Source organism: Pieris brassicae, chromosome 7 (genome assembly GCF_905147105.1).
Source record: "Pieris brassicae chromosome 7, ilPieBrab1.1, whole genome shotgun sequence".
NCBI lineage: Eukaryota > Metazoa > Arthropoda > Insecta > Lepidoptera > Pieridae > Pieris > Pieris brassicae.
This window is the reverse complement of record NC_059671.1, coordinates 11792760-11814074: the sequence shown is the minus strand read 5'-3', so window position 1 is coordinate 11814074 and position 21315 is coordinate 11792760. Positions and strand designations below refer to the sequence as shown.

The 21315-nt window shown below is 35.3% G+C and overlaps 1 protein-coding gene across 1 annotated transcript; it reads right to left on the bottom strand.

Annotated features, from left to right (window-relative positions):
• Nucleotides 1-15205: 15205 nt before the first annotated feature.
• On the bottom strand, nt 15206-18193 carry LOC123711820 (carboxypeptidase B-like). The gene is made up of 5 exons (XM_045664643.1): nt 18085-18193; nt 17440-17649; nt 16648-16744; nt 16087-16398; nt 15206-15928 (listed from the first exon to the last, which is right to left on the bottom strand). Exons 1-5 carry the CDS (start codon nt 18147-18149, stop codon nt 15320-15322), a joined length of 1293 nt encoding a protein of 430 aa, XP_045520599.1. The 5' UTR covers nt 18150-18193; the 3' UTR covers nt 15206-15319.
• Between the last annotated feature and the right edge of the window lie 3122 nt (nt 18194-21315).

The following is a 21315-nucleotide window of genomic DNA, read 5'->3' as shown; positions in this document are numbered from 1 at the left end:
ATTTGTCTTTAATATCATGTCAATTAATAAAAAACCATTATACATTTCTTAATACAGCATATTCGTAAAGTTCCTATCTAGTTTCGTTATTTGGTAATTGCGACAAAAATATTAATTTCTCAATTAAAATGGTCAATCAGTTATCAACTACAATTACTGTTTATAAACATAGATTTCATTGTTATTAGACATTATGCGTATTTAATCTTTTACTGTTACTAACGTGACATCTATAATAAAACACATAATGTTATCTAATAATATCGGTATTTCCCATACAGAAACATCAAACATAGTTTCGTTTATTATATATTAAATTGATGAATTACATATTAAAACAGCTCCAATTTTTTTCAATAGTTCTTTACGATTTGTAGGTACCTAGTAATATTAAAAATGCGCATGGCTATGGACACCTTAGCCAAAAGACTGATAATATTACACGCATGACGTTAATGATATTGTCTCTTCTAACGCCTGTTTTTTTTTAAATATATAGAAATTTACTTGCGCTCTGACCTGGTATTAAACACAGCTAGGATATGAGACCTTTACCTAACCTAACCTAACGTAATTTACGGGACCCTTAATATTACTTGGGGTACTACTTACAAGTCGTAAAGAACGATAAAGGAAAGGTTAGGTTAAAGCCGAACATTTGTACCTTCTTTAATTTTTTTCACAAATCATGATGTTATTATTCTATGGAGTGAAAGAGCATGCGCCACTACATTATTGCACCGCCATTGATGAAGATAAGCAGAAAAAAAATTGGAACAATTTTAAGGAGCTGAATTGTCGTATGTATATTTGAAAAAACAAACGCCTGAATGCAACATTTGACTGTAACTGTGACGCTGTTGAACTATCACAATTAGGCGATACGAGTGGTCGATTCGTTTTATTATAACTTTTCATGGTAAGGAAGCAGTTTCATATAAATATTTACTTAATAATAATAATAGCTTTCTATATCAAATACATTTACACTTAACCATGTTTATTTAATTACACCATTCCTGTCTGTACTGTGCCACTCTCTGCCATGTACCACCTGACATTTCCTTAATTTGGTCTATCCAGTTTCTAATTTGTCGTTCTCTGTTTTGTTCGTATATGGGAACCAGTTTAGTACTTTCTTGCTCCACTTTTCTGTACCTCTTGTCATGTACTCCGCCCATTTCCACTAAAGTTTTTTAATATAATTGTAAAATAAATACTGAAAATGTTCGTTCTCTTACTCTTCTCTAAGCGCCCAAAAACTCTACGTATATTTTACATAATATTTTATGTGATATGATTTTTTTTTTGCTTTGAATGGAGGTAAAATGTAATCGTTGAAATCTCTTAGTTTATCAACGTAAATAATATAAAAATCAGGGGCCCTCCAACTTTTTTTAGACCAGGGCCTCAGATTTCTGTAGCTGTTTCAGGATCATTTGTCAATCTAATAGGCAAGTAGGTGATCAGCTTCCTGTACCAGACACAAGTCGTTGACTTTTAGGTCTAGGGTAAGCCGGTTTCCTCACGATGTTTTACATCGCCGTTCGAGTGAATGTTGACTGCGCACATAAAAAGAAAGTCCATTGGTGTATAGCCGGGGATCGCACCAACTACCTCAGGATGAAAGATAATACCTGTTTTAGTATGTTAGGACGAGTAGACATTGTGTTGTATGCGAAAGTATTATATGTAATTTATGTATGACACGAGGGAAATTACCTAAAAGTCACGTAAGAAAATTTGTAGCTTAAATTCTGTAGAATATTTCCTTCCAGTGATTACTCGGTTGATGGCATAGCAAACCTATTTCTAAATCCACTCCAGGAAAGCATTCAAGTAAACATCTAGCGCTAAAAATGTTCTCATTATCATGATACACCTCAAGATGTCTCAAATACAGTTTTTGTAATATAAACCTTAGTTTACGGTTAAAAGGTACAATTTTCTAAAGCAAAAATGTAAGTAAGAATGTCATGATCGTGTCACGTAGTTTGTTCAAAAGTTCACTCAAAGCTGGCGGTGGTTGATGGTGACCAAACATTTTGAAAATATTTTAAATTATTAAAAAAACTAGCAATATGTATGTAATGTGTCAGAATTACGCCCCGATTAACCACTCGCGTACAACAATAGAATAATAGCGTAATAATGAAATGTTTATTGCTATGTATAGAATGAATGTTACAATTGCAGAGAGTACCAACGTCTGGCTATAGTCTCGGGGTATAACTCCTACGATTTAGGAAATCGCCACGCTTATAAAACTTAGAAAGACTGTGTGAGCAAAATGTACAGGCTTGACTCGTACATTATCCTTTAAAAGTCAAGGTAATTTCTCCTTAAATGTTTTTATTTGCTGTTAATGATTCAATACAATTAATAACGAAGTCCCAAAAGTTCAGACAGACATAATATGAATTCATTTAGTTTTTTTCTATATCTTTAATGAATCTTAAGATTATTTTTATTAATATTTAGTTCGTATACACAAAAAAGTATTACAGCGTCGGTATCACGTACCATAAGATGAGCCACCTGCCCGTATGGCCCCTGTTTGATAAAAAAAAATATTCATTTATTCTGGACTGTTGTCCAACAAACTAATAATTAGTTACATCGAGTTAAATAATAAAGATAAATGATCTAAAATAAATATAAGTAAGAACATAAATAATATAAGAAACATTCGTAATCTCTCATTACACGGAAAACGACAGTCATCCTATGCAGCATGCGTTTCTACTCGACATCTTTCCGCAGTTGAATCCGTAACGACATGAAAATTTTCCTTCATGTTTGTTAAACACAATATTATACTATTTTTTATTTTAGATTAGACATAAATCAATTTGTTCATAAAAATACGCTGCTAAATGCTCACGCCCACAGAGCAGCACAGATTTGATGTTGAAAATGAGTGTGAAAACTGGAAGGTCACTGACAACATCTCACACCGACTTCAAGTCTTCGTCTAACCCTGTCGTCGCCGTATTCTAGGTATCTACTGGTAAGAGGAGATCTCTCACCAGCAACTTTGGGAGCGCTGCCGAAAAACCGCGACTAGCCAGCAGATCAGGCGACGCAAGTGGAAATGGATAGGCCATACACTACGAAGAGATTCCAATCGTAACCCCAAGCAGGGACTTGATCGTGCGTGGCCGTTTCAAGCAAACCTGGCGTCGTACAGTTGCAGATGAGGCGAAGATAGCAGTAAAACTTCGAGCAAGGTGAAATACGAGGCTCAAAACCGAAGGCAATGTAGACTCACTGTGGATGCCCTCTGCTTCATCTAGATTGCATTGTGACACTAAATACTCAATTTAGCGTATGTTTATTAAAGAAAGAAAAAAAAGGAAAATCTAAATGCCTTCCAAACGGCTGACATCAGGTGCGCTGCCTGATGTCAATGGTCTCAAAACTATAACACATAAAAAAACTAAACTTTCTATATAATAATAGACTAAGTATTAATTGAATACCTAATCTGAACTCCTCTGAAACAGCTGGACGATTTGAATGTTTTTTTTTGTATGCGTTTGGGTGGCGTCCTGGATAGTTTAGATTCACAAATCAGCCCGCAAGATGGCGCTGCACTCGGTATCTAGGTTATTTATCTATACTGCAACTATACAGGTGGTTTTTCAGGTACGAATCTCGGATAACTTCTGATCGATGAACCGATGATCTGGGTTCGATTCGATTTTTCGTTTGCCGAAGAAGATTTCCACTGAGTAAAGTCCTCTTTCCCCTTTATCCTTAATCCTTAATTGATGAATTTGTTAAAAAATATGGCAATATATAAATGTTTATTTTTTTTACAAAGTTTATCTTAAATATTTATAATATTAGTATTTATCTGCTAAATCATGATCCAAATATATGAAGAAAGCTTAAATATTAATCGCGTCCAAGAGTCTGTACTTCTAACGGAATGATTGTAACATGTAACGGTTTCCATAATAGTACGCAGCGAATTTTATCCCTAGATAGCAGATTTTGCTTCCAGAAAATAAATTATATTCCCGGTTATGGCTATAGATTTTTTTATTAAATTTATTAACTTAAATACAAGTGACTGAGATCGGTATATCCGGGTAGCAATTTAATTTCCTATTGCGGGCAACACTGACAGATTTATAGCGCGAGAGATTTACACTTTGATCCATTATGGCAACTATTAACATCACGGGTTAGGTAAATGTTTTAAATTTTTGTTTTAATTTAATTGTTCGTGAATAAGAAGTTGTTTTATAATTGTATTTAAACCAACATAGATGAGCTTTAGCACTTTATTAGCTGATTTTACATGCAATGTTTTTTTTAAGATTTACTCATATAGCCAAGTGCAAAAATATGACAACTATATACATAAAAATGAATCCCTATTTCCCTTGGTCACGGCATCACGCGTGAACGGCTGGACCGGTTTCGTTAATTCTTTTTTTGTTGTGTTTTTTATTGTCAGGAGATGGTTCTTAAAATTAGAAAATTAAAGAATACATTACCACCATATTAATTAATCATTGATAGTACTGCTTCTATCGGAGTTATTACATTGATAAAATAATGACAGTCGCTAATTGTTTGTGGCATTAATGAGAAAAATCCATGTTTTTCACCTGGCCAGTTATATGTCGCCTGTTCCCTTGTCGGAATACCAACAAAACTATTTATATAGGTGCCAAAAAAACAAACAAAGAATTTTGTATATCATAAAGCATTTTTAGTTAGTAGTATAGTTCAGACATGACAACGCCTGTCGGGTCCGCTAGTAACCTAAATACTATTGACAAGCGCGTTTTTATGCCTTGCATTTCTAAAAGCTCCTTCACTTTTTCGCTTCAGGTCTTTCCAACATCCTTCGCCTACAATGAAGGCGTTGCGAGGTCCGTATGGTTTTCTTTCAGCTTTGGGTTGTGAGTCGAGAACTTGCTTTGAAATTCGATTGGGTCATGTCGACTATTTTCGAATTTAAGATATCCTGGTTTCGTCACGATCTTTTCTCTAGGGTCACGTTTAGATAGGTACCGAGCATATATAGATCTCTCTAGCTCTTAATTTTACTTAACTTTTGAAAAAAATATGTCTAACGAAATTTTCATTTATTCATTACGGAAATACAGTACATATTTTAACAAAATGAAGCGCAAATGGCGGCCTTAACGCTTCCAGGCAATCAATGTAAGAAAAAACTTAAATAAGACAAGGTGCGCAAGAAGTGCAAAACTACATAAGGCATATATGTAGTTACTTAGACAAAACTAATGGAACAAAGCAAAGTAATTTAATCATCTTAACAGTGAAATGGTCAACAGTGAAAACAGGAACATGAAAATGAAAACGGGCACATGAATCACTATAATTTCAGATACATGTAATTTTTTAATGTAAGCCTTAACCTAACCTTCTTTAAATGACTTTCGTTTCTCTCTTATTATTTCTTGAAAAAATGGAGTGGGAGTAAAAAACGATTTAAACAAATTTGATATCCAATAAAGTCTTTTTTCTTCTTAATTTTGATTAAACAATAATTTTGTGGAATCAAAGGTACAACAACCTCGCTTGCTTGACGTCTTGCCTGACAGTGACTGGCGAATATGGAGCGCAGAGTTCAAACAGTATCATGCTCGATGCGAATGTTACATTACACCCAGAGAGTCAGAACCCAGCTTAAGACAACTTAAATACTCGGTTGAAAACGTTAAAAGTAACCCGAGTTTTCCAATACAAGTGGAAAATTCCAGTTTCATAATATCCCAGCGAGACGAGAAAAACTTAATAACGTTTCAAGAAATCTTTTACTTTTAGCGCTTTCATATATTGCTACCGGATAATGTAAGTTAGATAAATAAAATTAAACTTGTCTTTATAATGTTAGGAGTAATGCACATTTGGACATACAAATCAATGTTATTATGGGTCCACCTTCATCTCAAAGCAAACTTGAGCGATGTTTATTGGAGGAAGGCAGAAGCGAGTGTGCCAACCATAATGGTAACTCATTTCTTGAAGCAAGGTGCCTCTGTGAATTGCTGGTGGCACCGTAGGGTTAGAGACGGTATGCACAGCAGAGATTCCAACTTACCCATATAAAAAACGGTAATGTTGGTCTTGTGGCCTCAGTGGGCGACTGCAACCCTGAGGTCATTCGGATCATAGCGACCAATGGACATTTCGATATATGTATTTGAAACTCGGACGTAGGGTAAAATAACACATTGTGAGGAAATCTACTCAAAAATACGACTCAAAAATAAGGTGAATGTAAAAAAATGATCAAGTAATAGAAACAAAACAAAAGGTCCTTTTTATAACTGTGATAACAAATGACCGACTGTGAGAGCGTATCGGGTTACATCGGAAATTTAAACAACGCTTACTTTCTAAAAACAATCAATGAAAAAGCTCACGACTTGGCAAAGGTACAAGGCGATTTAGTTTTGAAGTCTTTTAATTTAATGATTAAAATATAAATAAGCTTTATAGACATCAAACAACACGCTGTTTAACCTCAGTGTCCAAATATAATACGTATAATATACTATTAAGAACCCTTTTATGGTACTTTTTATATGTTTTAAATATAAAGAACTTCTAAAGTCACGTCATATTATAGGCTCGAGAAAAGACAAGTAGACTGAGGGGAAAATGGAATGCGGCGTAAAAGCAGAAGACGCCACTTACCGATAGTCCTCCGTCTCTTCACTCTTGTCCATGGGAAAACACCACAAATAAATGTGTAAGCACAAAAAGCGTGACCTCGCGTCGGTGTTTGCAGGTATTCTCTGCAGCTCGGGAGCTTCAAGAATAGTCCCCTCCTCCTACACTTGAATATAGCAAGAGGTACCGAGTTGTGTTTAGGCAGGCATCAGACGTCCAGGCAGAATACAAAATACCATCCATATCACCTTGACGTGCGTCGTTCCACAACAGTGCGTTTCTTAAAGCAGTTTATGTCGCGCGCCACCACTATGGGGATGCTCGCTTCAGTATTTCCACCAATTCGACTTAGGGTCCTTCAAGAAAAGAGCATGCCAATTCTTAAAAGGCTGGCAGCGCGCTTGCGAGCCTTTTGGCAGTGCGAATGTCCATGGGATTATGCACTTAACATCAGGTGAGCTTCCTGCCTGAGTGTAACATAAAAAAAAGGTGTCATAGATTTGTAGGAAAATTATAAAATATTTTATAAAGCCCAAATGTGGGGCAAAATACACCCCTGAAAGACAATTATTGATGTACAAATTCTTTAATACTTAACTCTTTGATAAGTTATATCGCAGTCATGGATACTTCAGAAACTTTAGTGGCGAAGTTTAATTGAAATTGATTCGATAATCAGAGTTCTTTTAGCGTTTTCTTACTTAATACTGTAAAAAAAATAAAAAATAAATGTTGACATTTCCTACAAGTAGTTATTTGTTAAGACATTTAGAATTCATATGTAAATTAGAGTTTAAACTCCGGATATGGTTTAGCTGTTATACCTCTAGATAAGCCTGTCATCAAAAGTTAAATAAGATCGATACTACTCTGTTTGGTAGCTGGCAATCTGCTTTGAGATCTTATCGAGAACGTTTGTTTTATTCAATCCTAATTACGATTATTTAAATCATGTAATTGTACCTTTCAAGTTATAAATATGATTAATTAATATAAGTTTTTATTTTATTAAATCCACGTACTTGTATAACAGAAAACACGGTAAAATGCTTCTATAAAATGTATCTCGAATTATAAGGTAGGTTACGTGGTAAGTCTAAAATTAGAATGTTTATAAAAGATGTTTTCATAACAAAAGCTCTAAAAGAGGCACTTCCATTATATTGAAAAGGGCTTGCAATAAATTCCTTCCATCTTCCCATTACGACAAATGAGGCAATATTCTCACCTTTCATTCAGGATTTGAGGGATTCCGCCCCAATTTGATTTGCTTCCCGGCGTCATTTCAATTCTTTAATAATTTTTCGTTTTTGGTACAAATTATAAGCGATTATAAAGTCCAACCTTTAACGTAGTTAAATGCCGTGTAATAACCTAATGGATTCAAAAGCCAGAAAACAATTTCAAATTGGTACGGTTTAAACATAATTAAGTCACTTGTCAGTGATATGTAAATGTAAGAAACGGAATATTAAAAAAAAGTATAGTTTTTGTGAGTTTTGAAAGAATGATACTCTGGAAATATTTTTGACAGATTTATTTATTTATTAGAGTTCACCACATCATATATAATGTTATATACAGTATATGTTACAAGATTTACTCCAAAATACATAATAGTAAACATAAACTGTTACAAAAAAATGTGTGCGTGTACTTACGTACTACACACGTAAGTAGTGAAAATTATTTATTTTTCGAAAAATGATCTACTATATAAAGTTAAATTAGATAAAGTTTCACAAAAGGCTTTTATTATCATGAATACAAATAATACAATTATTTAATTTTACCTTATTATAACTAAGATTATTACAGAATTTCATTAATTGTAATAGAATTATTACTATAATTGTAGTCGTTATTATATATTTTTGTTATTAATGGCTTCGAATCTCTTCGATTAAACCGTGGTAGGGACAAGAAAAAGGTGGCGCGTAAATGAAAAATGTGACGCGTAACTTAAAAACGTGATGGTACATATTTTTACAACGACGATAAAGAAGTTCCACTTTAATAATTAAAATACAATGGAAAAATCCAATTTTACATTTAATATATCGGATTATCTACTTTACTGCTTTACCACTCTGCCAGTTACTATGAGTTTTTCTAAACTTTCTGGATCTCTTCGTCTCACAAAAACTCATGATGTCCATCCATCTATGAACCCATCAAAGTTCAGCAATATCTTCATAAGTCTAAAGTCGAATAAATTGACGTAAAAATACCTCTATTCTTCTAGGCAAGAGTTAAAACAAGTGATCCCCTATGTATGCATAAGAAGGTAAGTGATGATTGGCACAGAGCTGTTAAGAGGATAATCACTTAAAGTTTCCTCGTCAAAAGAGCAGCGATCGAAACGTAAAAACCTAACAAATTATTCTTGCGCCAAGCTCAGGAGTTGAAAGTATTCCTTCATGAGAAAGATGATTGAACGCCTTATTGATTTGCTATCAAGCCCCGAATTGATTAAGGTTTTGTGATTTTAGCTTCATACGTTTGTGTAAAGAAAATTGTTATTCATATTTTAGTGTCGTATATGGGGTAGTAGGAACGGTTAAAGTCAACGCTTTTATAAGAAAAGAAAAAATATTACACAATAAAAAAGAATGTATGGTTCCCACTAGGAATCCCTGTGTCGTGGGCAGAGTCTCTTCTATTGGACGTATTAATGATTTTACGTCCTTGACATTGAATTCTTATGTTTAAAATGTTTAAAGAACTTTATTTCTCATTGCAATTTATTTTTTTATTTACATCAGTAACTTCATATATATATATGAACGACATACACGTCCTAAATTTAGTTTACAAGGCTCATTCTGATATGTATCAATGTAATGCCCTTTTGACTTGGTTAAATTCTACAAACCACTTACAATTTTGTATTTTAACTACTGTTACACAAGAAAGTTTCCATTTCAGCATAGGAGGAGGTGTTCCAGAAGAGTTGTTCGCACTAATATCTGCAGCTGAGTTTCATCATTGTCGACATCTAGGCAAAACACAAAATACCATCCGTATCACCGCGACGTCCGTCGTTTCACAACTAAGCGTTTCTTAAGGCCCAGCTGTAAGTACCAGCTGCCCACTGAACAATTTCTGGACTAATTTGACTTAGGGTCCTACAAGAAAAGAGCGTACCATTTTTTAAAAGGTCGGTAACGCACTTGCGAGTACGCTGGCAATGTAGGTGTCTACGAGTAAATCTATCTATCATTTAACATCCCACCCGTTCGCTTCCTGTTATATAAAAAATAGGACAGGTTGAGATGTTGCTTATTATTCTTAGAGAATGTATAAAGTATTGAATCCATTGTGAAAATTTAGTTTTTACGAAACAATATTATAATTAAAGTACCCCCTAGATGTAAACTTACTTAAAAGAATTATTACTTCTTTGTTAAAATTACGAATTATGCTAATGTTTTAAAATATAAATTTGATATTTATTAATTAAAATAACTTTAAATTTGATTGCAAATCGTAATTTTAGTGCAGTAGATAGAACTATATTAAAAATATTTATTAATTTCTGTCGTTGTTATAAATATGTGAGGATATATATATAAGTCAGTAATTATCTTATACCTTATAAATATAATAATTACTATTATTTACTACACCATGTTAAATGCTGCTTTGGGATTGTACAAGTTAGAAACATTATTATTTTGGCGGATTTGGAGAAATTGTCCAAAGTGTTTTTAAAACAGTATCATTAGTGCATAATTCCAATCAGCCACTACTCGGTTTTGGGAAAAGTTCTTAAGGGAATTTGTATTATATTCAGTTTAAAAGAACTACAAAACTGTGTTTTCACTTAAAATTAAGAGCTTTTATCCTGGAACATTATAGAGGCCAGTAGGGATTTAATAAGGTTCAAATTAATTTTAACTTCTTAATGTTGTTAATAACACACATCAAAAGAGAGAATAATCTTAAAGGCATCAGGCGCTTATAATCTAAAAATATCGGCTGAAATGAAAGCACCATTTACAAAGAAATATCAAAATGGCGTCGTCTTCATGGAACGGAAATTAAGGTGATTTCTGTATTTTCGATACACGTATCGGGACAAAATGTGGCCAATTTCGAGATAAAGGCTTGAGTTACGCTATTTTAGGGAAAGGTTGAACGAGTTCACTTCGAATATTTTTGAAATCTTATTTAATGATATTTTCTTTGGTCAGGTATAAATTGTTTATGAAAGCTTCCAATACACTGAGAACATACATTGCCTTTATAAAGTCAGGGCTTTTTAACAGTGTATTGGAATATTAAAACGACTCTTGGCTGGTTCTCGAACATAGGGAAAATTATACAATTTCATATGTTTTTAAAAATACGGAAAACTGAGCTGATGTTAAGTGATTCTTATAAACACATACACGTTCATTGGTAAGCTCTTAAAGGACCCAACACTGGCTGTATAGCATATGAAACCTTTTTTTTGATTCACAGGTTTCTCCTTTTAAAGTAGCTCCTATTTGTTTTTATCATTCCAACTATATGTTTTAGCCAACACATAGAATGTGATTGTTTGACTCAATAAATTTATAATAGTTATAATATTAGTTATAAATTAGTTTTTTTGGTTTTTATGTTTTCATTTCATTTTTTGTATTAGATGTATTTTTTTAAATTTGTAGGCCTTCAGGCACCATGGTTAAACCTCTTAATGTATTTTTGGTTTTAATAAAAGCAATTACACGACAAGAGCAACCGTTGCACCAGATCTATTCCAGGCAACCAAAGGCTTTATTTAATTCAAAGTGGCGTTTGTGTTTTGGATGAGCTAATACGCTAAATAATGTTACTCAAAAGGATAAAGACGCAAGGAAGAAGTGGATATTTGATACCTTCTTCGTTCCTTAAATCATTGTAGCAACATAGGCCAACTCTAGGTTAAGATAAGTAGCAATAATGAACTTTTTATAAAAATTGATAGAACAAGCAAAGATGTCAAACAATGGCGAACCTTATCGGGGCAAACATTAGCGCACCAATAATAATTTTCATTAAAATCTTCCTCTCTGTTAATTACCTGTACCTAGAATGAACTACGATGATTTGGAAAAACTAGATGTGTTGTTGAAACAATTAAATTGTCCTTTCGTATGGCCTTCGATTTGATTAGTAATACAATGTTTTTATGACTTATTAATACGTGTATGTATTGTAAGAAGATTTTTGAATGAATTTTTGTTGTGTTTTTATTATGTTTGCTTGCTGTATAAAAAGAACTATAAGTATCAGGAATTATTAGTAATAAATAAATTTAAATTAAGAGCTTTTTACATATACACCGCAATATCAATATGGAACGAGCGACATATCGTTGCTTAAACACACATATTTTATAATGAGCACGAACTGAAAACCGCGATAAACGGCCAGTTGTTAGTAGTAGAATGTTTATGTTTAACTGCCAGTGATGGAGGTGAAGTCACCCAAATAAAAATGACTGTTTAATTTATGTGATTTTTTGCCAAAAGCAAAGATATATTCCCCAATATTTCCCAACGACTGCCAAAATCTTTACATACATGAATCTAATTATTAATCTACCACTACATTATTGACTGTTATACTTTGTAAGAAAACATATTAAATGAAACGTATCCTGGACTTTTAGTTCAATGACAAACCGAAGATGGCAAGAATTCATTAAAATTTCTCATTTAAAGACGTCGTCTAAATGGCACAGATGTACTTTACCATTTCACTTCACTTCTATAACCCGAAATGTCTTCCAATTTCATTTTGCAGCTCATCTTAGAGACTAATCTAGGCTAAATATCGTTAAGGAAAATGCTTATTAAATACTAATTGGAGACGAGAACTTATGTGTAGAATATTATAAAATAATTGATAGGCCAGAATTTATATTTAATTTGTAGTAATATCATTTTTAGTTCTACTCATTTAACTTGCGGCCTTATAGTATAGTCCTACTAAACAAAATGGCTAGACTGTGCAATCGGCCGCAGGGACCGAACTATCTTGATACTTTTAGGATCACCAATCCGACAGCAAGGGCATTCTGTTATAACTTACTTAGAGATTTCCTCTTTGATTAATAATTTAACGTTCTTTGTTTTGTAATTCTTTATTAATATTTTTCTTTGTCAAGTTATTAATTGCAAGCATTATTATATTAAGAGCAGTGTTGGCCTAGTGGCTTCAGCGTGGGACTCTCATCTCTGAGGTCGTAGGTTCGATCCCCGGTTGTGCACCAATGGATTTTCTTTCTATGTGTGCATTTAACATTCACTCGAACGGTGAAGTAAAACATCGTGAGTGATCCGGCTTGACCTAGAACAAAAATGTCGACAGCGTGTGTCAGTCATAGGAGGCTGATCACCTACTTGCCTATTAGATTAACAAATAATCATGAAACAGATACAGAAATCTGAGTCCTAGACCTAAAGAGGTTGTAGCTCCACTGGTTTTTTTGTCATTATTATATTAAAGTTCACATTGGTTCTAAGTTATACTCGTTTCTTGCTTCTATACGCCTATAAATAAATAAAACAGTGGTCTGTCATATACGATGTCTAGAATAAGTGATCATAATCACTGCAGTTATTCAACCACGTACTTTAAATGTGAATTTATGAATGTTGTTTTGCAACGCAATATACGAGATAGGTTTGAAATTGTCTTGCTTGAAAAATATTATAATTTATACTGCGAGTTTAAAATTCAAATGCAATAAACAAGTTAGATACGACGAGAAGACGTCGATACGATTAGGGTCAAATCAATCTATTCATATGCAATATTCTGAATGAATGAAATAGTCTTATCCTACAAATAGATACCACTCAATGTATAGCATTGGTGACAGGAATTTTATGACAAGACAACGTATTACTTAAGAATATTTAACAACATTAACTTTGTACTGCGTTCTTCCCCTAGCATCAATTTGCATATTATTTACGGGCGGATTCATCATTCAAGTCAAAAGGCCTGCCTTATCGCTTTATCAAAAATTTTAATTTATTTTTGCTTATTGTCAAGTTTATAGCATTTTTTTTATATATGTAACATTTATATTATACCAAAATCGTCATATTCAAATGCCAGTCACTTTCATTTTAGAGAGTGTTCAGAGGAGTTGTTCGGACTAATACCTGCAGCTGTTTTCATCATCGGATCAAGGCAGAATACTAAATACCATCCGTATCACCTACACGTCGGTCGTTTCACAATTGAGCGATTTTTAAGGTAGGTTTTGCTGAGTATCACCACTATGTGGAACAGCCCACTAAAGAATTTCCGAACTGATTCGACTTAGGGTCCTTCATGAAAAGAGCGTACCAATCGTTTAAAGACCGTCAACGAGCCTTCAGGAAATGTGAGTGTCCATGGGCGGCGGTGTCACTTAACTTCAATTGTATAAAAAAAAGAAATAATAGCGTTTAATATAGAAATTTGGTTAAATCAGGGCAATTAATTTTAGTTCTACTGTGGTATTTAACTGCACGACTTTCATATAATTTCTATAACAATTATGGTAATGGTGAAAATTATAAACTCGATTCTACAATATGACGAGGTGTGAATTAATTAAGAACAACAGGATAACTTCGTGAATAGGTAAGATTCGCATTTCCATAATAATACTATGCATGTGGATCTCGGTAATTGAAATTTTCCTTTCGGAAAGTTGAAGAGAACTTGGCCTGATTTTCTATTAACGTAATAAAGGTATTTCTGTATTGACTTTGCGTTAGGCTATGATAATATTCTGAAGGCAGCTCGATATTTCCAATACTTGGATTGGAATAACTTAAGATTATACAATTAAAATGAATATAGTAATTTTATCATCATAACTCTAATTCTATGTATACAAATTATCTTATTGGTTACATAAATATAATAATATTTATTAATAATAAGCTTGGATCTGCGAGACAGCCGATGTGACTTCGCTTAAGTAAAGACATTTTTTATTAAAACCTACTTTTTTTATAGAACAGAAACATTTAATGCCTGCTCATGCTTTTCTTGAAAGACCCTTCGCGGAAGAAAAATACTTCGGAGAGATTCAAAATAGTGGTGGTGCGCGGAAAAGCTGCCTAAAATAACGCTTAGTTATGGAACGACAGACGAGTCGATACGGTAGGAATGTCGTATTCTGCCTCGAGCTGCTGGTATTCATTCGAAAAAGTCCTCTGAACACTCGGCATGGTTAATGTAATAGAAGATGCCGAGAGACCCCACATCTCTACGCAATGAATATAATTAATTGTGTTGAAAAACTCACCGAGTCATTCCTTTTACTTTTTAATTTGTTCCCGCCCAGAAGTAAGAACAGCCCTCCACGTGGGGGCGAAATTGCGCTTTACGAAGTCGAAAGTGATGGCCCGGAATGAAATTGCGTTTGCCGACCACATCAAGACCCTTGGAGGCTAATTTAGACTTTCCTTCCTAATAACTAGTGTCTTCAAAGAGACTTCGACAATGAGTGTTTTTAGCGTAAATTATGCAAGGAAGAGTAGTAGAGTTAACAAAACTCAATAAATCTTTATAAACATTATTTAATTTTTGTATTATCTGCAATGCGAGAAGTAAATGGACCCTGCTCACTTGTAATTAATAAATTTTACTAGTTCTGGTATGACTGTTAACATTTCTATTAATACTTAAACGGATTGGGTCCATACAGCTGTCTTGCGCGTCTTGCACCAACTACAATGCCATCCCAAGTTTCGTCCACTACATGACTAATGTACCTTGCACTGAGAGAGAAACCCAAAAGTCCTCTACCGAGACCAGGCAATTCATATGTAAATGCCAGTGGAATACCTATATAGTGCGCGTAATCTTGAGAGGACCCAGAAATAGCATATCCAACCACTAACTTAGAATTTCCAGCTGTGTAATTTGGAAACTCCGGTAATTTTTTAACCTGAATGGCCGTAATCATATTAACAGCTGTTGTCTGCTGAGCAAAAGCGTAGTTTGATAGACTTCCATCGTGGCCCCACGAGTACAAAACCATGCTGCCGTAACTATGCATGCTAAGGTACATGACCATTCTATTCAGATTCTCATGAAGGATGTCCCGGATGACCCTTGTTTCTACCTCTGAGAAAACTTTGCGGCCAGGATAGGTGTTCGCACAAGGATCGGAACTGACACCAACAGTATTCCATAAGAAATCAAAATTGCGGTTTCCATCAACGCCAGGGCAGCGTTCACCTTCCTCATGGTCAGTTGAGCGGGTTTTGCGCCAGAAACGAGTCTGTTAATTGAAAATTTAGTGAAATAATGATACCGGATTGAACAATATAAAAATTATTACAATTTAATTTAAAGAATGCCTCTGTATCTTTTTTTTGCTACAATTTGCAAATGAAGTAAGATTTGTTTTCTTATTTGTTTCATAAAATGCAAACTTACACCATTATGAGTAATAGCATATCCATCCGGATTGGCAACAGGCAAAATGATCCAATCAAATTCTTCAATCATATCAGCATTTGTCACGTTCTCTACAAGTTTGTGGATAGCATATGTCGCCACTGGCGGAGTTATCCATTCCCTCGCATGAATTGCTGCCTCAATGAAAACTATTGACTTAGATTCGTCCTCGAAGTTAGTGGAAGATATTTTCAGGTATTTAATGGGACGACCCTCAAATGAATGCGCGGGCGTCTCTAGCTTAACTAGATTGGGATACTGCTCCGCAATTCGGTCCAGGTAAGCGTATATCTGAAACGTGTCAAACAATACTAAATATAGGTGTATTACAAGTCAATCAACGAAGAGGTGCTTTAATGTCGGTATGCTAGAAGTATCCAAAGGATATTCGAACACACCAATCAAGATCCACATTTCTGCCGGCACATAACATAACAGTTTTAAACTGTCTCTGTGACCCAGTCTGATGCCATTGTCAAATCCGCTCATGTTCATAACTGTGAGCTATTATTCTGATAATATTTTAGATTTAACACTAACCACTTCCAAGCGCTGGTATCTATCATACGCCATTTCTCCCTTGGGAGGAGTGTTTTTGCTGTTGGTTTCCATGTCCTCATCATCCAAATCTAGTTGACTATAGAAATAAAATTAATAATTATTTATCAATGTGTATGATATTTATCTTTTTAGAAATATTTTATTTAAAACATGTGAGACGTGTTCGAATAATAAGACGCGCCTTTAGTACTTACGAGAAAATTGGGTGAGTCTTGGTTGTTTTATTTTTCACACCTATTAAATTTGGTGGAAGCATTAAAAAATATATACTCATTAATCAATTAATGCGATTATTATAGATAATTTAAACTTTCTATTATCTCTGTGCATATTATAAAAATTGTCCTAACCTAAAAAAGCGGACTTTGACCATTTATGTCAATAAATGTTATCTTATAAAAATCGGCTTAGTATATAATACACTACCTTATGCTGTTAATCTAAGTAAAATAAATGTCTTAATTTATCATTTGTCGTCAGATTGCCATTATCGACAATTTAAAAAAAATATGTTGGTTTTATCTGTGTTTTAAATTGTACATAAATAATATTAAAACAAAAGGTTTTTAATGTCGTATAAGGTCACGACAAAATTGTAATTGTAATAGCCGGTCCCAGCGTCTGATATATTTACAATATATATTTTTTTTAATTGTTAGAAATAAATTCACACTGAAACATTTATTTAAACAGTCAAACAAATGTATCTCCCTTAATTAAGTGGTAACTATCGGTACAAGAATTATGATATTTATATCAATATATACTTACGCCTTTACATCATCCTTATGTAACCAGTACTGTATACCTTCACTTTCCAATGCATTTATAAAGTGAACTTGGTGTTCAGGTTTCACAAGAACTAGGCCTTCACGGTCTGTGGTAGCTTGGCTCAGAAAGTCCAGATCAAAGCTGGGAATCATTGACCCGAGGGACTCCAGCTGGTCCATGGTTGACGGAGCTACGTAGTAGGACTTCCATCTATAATATCATACGTATAATTGAAACGTAAGCCATAAATATTGATAGTTATAATGCCCGCAATCCACTAAACTAAATTGGTTAAGTAAAGATTGAAAATTTGCTATTTGAAGCAGAATAAGGTTGTACAGCTAAGTTCATCTGTAATTAATAAAAAATATTATCCTTCTTGTCAGTCATTAACAAATAATTAGAAAATTTTATAGAATTTTCGATAGTATGAAGTAGTAAAAAATTGGAATTTCATTGTATAATAAAATTGTGTATGGAACTTCGTCGGACATAAAAGAAATCTACGAGCAAATATATTTTTTTGCACATTATATTCATTAATCCATATAATTGTCTGCAGTTGAATCCAGATTAACTTCATACAATTTACCAACAAATCTAAATTAACTATATTTTTCCACAGACGATAAATTAAATACATACCCTATATATTCTTCGTGCTTGGCAAAGATACTCGACACTAAACATAAAAGTACTAAAGTCTTCATTGTTCACAATATACAACAATTTTTTATTCGTAAATTTGTAATTATATTCAAGAGATGATAAGAACCGATCAATTTTTTTTAATCTATAACATTTTTAAATACGTTTAAATTACCAATCACTTTTATTTATGATTAACACCTCAATCATCAATATTATCAATTGCGATAAGTTTGAGATTCCATCCAACTTTTGAATATAAATGTGCTGCGTGAAAAAGTACAGTTAAAATTATGATTACATGTCATATAAACTGACTTAGAAAAGCCTGAGCCATTCCTTAGCCTTAGGTTAAAATAATTGAAGCTGTCACAAACCTCGGAATAGCGGAGCAAATTTAAATCTCCGATTTCTGTTCCTCAAATAAAAGGGGAGTGCGGAAAGACTGCACATTATCCCCATAATGTTTATTATATATGGGGAACATATAACGTAAGCAGCCGTAGATGGATGAGACAATTGATGGAATAAAAATCAGCAGTATACCGACGACACCACGCTATTGGCATCAATTGAATACGACATAGTCGAAGTAATTCAGAGAGTGTAAACAGTATATGAAAAGTTTGTTCTAATCAAAAATAAACCTAAAGTGATGATAATCGAAAACTAAGAAGGACTGGTAAACTGAAAGATATAAAGATCTAAATAATGGACAAGTTTAAATACCTTTATACATTAGTTTTCTGATAAGCAGTCAAGGAGGAAGCGAAAATTGGTAATTGTTTTGTCTTATGATTGTTTTGTTTAATATTTGTATGATCTCTATATATATATGTATGTAATATGATATATATGTATGTAATTTTCCCTTCAAGTGCTTGTCACATTAAAAATTATATTTTTTAGTTACATACAACCAATGTATCAGTGTGCAGAGCGTTGGCAAACTTTTCAGTAAAATAAAATAAAAATAAAAACAAAATCCGAAGAAGAACCCAGATGACCAAAGATGCAACTGTTGTGTTTATTGGAAGTACCGAAATATTTCTTTAAAAGAAAAAGAAGAAGTTGGTTGAAACTCTGGTTCCCATTTTCCTTTATAGCGCTGAATTCTGGACAACGCGGACATCTTAAAGGAGAATCAATACTCTGGAAATGTGGTGTTGGAGGCGGTTACTAAGGACTCTCTGGACTCGGAAGGTTATTTAATGTCTTTAGGTTTAATGAACCGTACTGTATTTTTTTTTTAATATCTATGTGTGTGATAAACTCAAAATCAAAATAACTTTATTCATATAGTAACTACGTACACTTATGAACGTCAACAGAAAAGATTAAATCTAAAAGGTTAAATTAATTCTAAATTAACATTTACTACCAGTTCGTAAGTCAAGGGCGTATAGCGGATGAGAAGAAGTGGCAAGAAACTCGCCGCTACTCTTCTTAATCGCCAAGTTTGAAGTCAATACTTTCCTAAAAGCTTGATCACTAGAAATAAGTTTGGTGGTGGTTTTTTGTATGGACATCAAATAAAACACTTTGTTTGAAGTAATAACTGGCTTTAGTAGTTTAAAACATGATGAGTTACGATGGTAACAACAAGTAATTTGGCTCATCGCAGGGTAATAACTCTAAGTCTCAATTCAATACAATTGAAGTCGACAATTTTTCGGATCGGAATCAAGAATGTTGTATTACAATTTATGAGGCTCCATGTTGTGTATGGTTTTTAGTGACATATGTGCGCCGATAGCTTACATGTGGTTGGTGCTTCTAATTATTTACTAAAACATATATATGTAACTTAACTTTTTTTTATTTTTTTTTTATGAAGGAGGTAAAAATGCACAACTGCAGGCCCGCGAGCGCATGCAGTCGCTATCGCGGGGACTGTGGGGATGGTTAACTCTTATCCCTCTGCTAATCAGAGGGGAGAAACCCGACCCACTAAAATTTCCTCCTGAGCCCTCCATATCGCCTGCTATGCCGGACACATTCATTCTGAAAGAATGACGTCTGGCACCGCATTGAGTCCCCCGGGGGTCGCACTAGGCATTCAACCCAGGGAACTCAGGCGAATATGACTGCATACGGGCTCAGCGACGGCGCAGGGGGATACTGTTGGGCAAACGCTCCTAGCGTCTTGCCCCCGCACCCCCGCCATCGCCACGCTCCTCCCGCTGACGTTTGGCAGCCTCCTTCTGCAGCAGGACATGCTCACAGAAGAAGGCCACCGCACGCCATGCCTCTTGGCTACCAAGCATTGCTGCAACAACGCTCGGTAGCGAGAGGTCCGTCCCGACGACCGACACTAGGTCATGGCGTTGCCCCGACCAAGTGGCACAATCGGCCAGGGTGTGCTCCGCCGTGTCCTCTGGGGCACCACAATGGTGGCAGATGGGAAGGGTTTCCCGCCTCGCCACCTTGTACAGATACCGCCCAAAGCACCCATGCCCAGACAGTATCTGCGCCATCCGAAAGGACACGGCTTCACTCGGGCGATTCACCCATTCCCGTAGGCATGGGTGAATCGCCTCCATGGTGCAGACTCCCGCCCTAGGCATAGCCAGATCATGGGCCCATCTATTAAAGGTGGCCTCCCTGGCTTGCCTCCGGTGCCGGTGCGACCAGTTCAGCCCATCGGCCACCTGCCCTAGTCTCACACTTGAGACGATACAGGTCGCCTAGGGCCAACGCCTCTAACTCCCAGGGGGGAGTCCCCGCCAACAGGCACGCCGCCTCGAACGAGACGGTCCGGTAGCATCGAGCCGCCCGAACTGCCATCACTCGCTGTGGCCTCCTGAGTAGGGTGCGGTTCCTCGCCCTCAGCCTATCATCCCATACAGGGGCCCCATACAATGCCATACTGCGTATGATTCCGCAGTACAGCCTCCGCACACTCTGCTTAGGGCCCCCAATATTCGGCGATAGCCTTGCAAGCGCCCCCGCCGCCCCCAACAACCTTCCCCCCGAGAGCTTCAAAGTGGGCCTCGAAGTTCCAGCGGCCATCCAAGACGAGACCAAGATACTTCATCTTGGACGCCACTGGAACCCCCACTCCTTCCACCATCAAGACCGCCCCAGGAGGTGGACCATTCCTAGGGCCATGGAACAATAGGGCGTCCGTTTTTTCAAGAGACACCCTAAGGCCCAGGGCCCTTATCCGTCTCACAACAAGGGAGGTGCCGACCGTTGCGAGTCGAGCCACCTCCCCATAACTTGCCC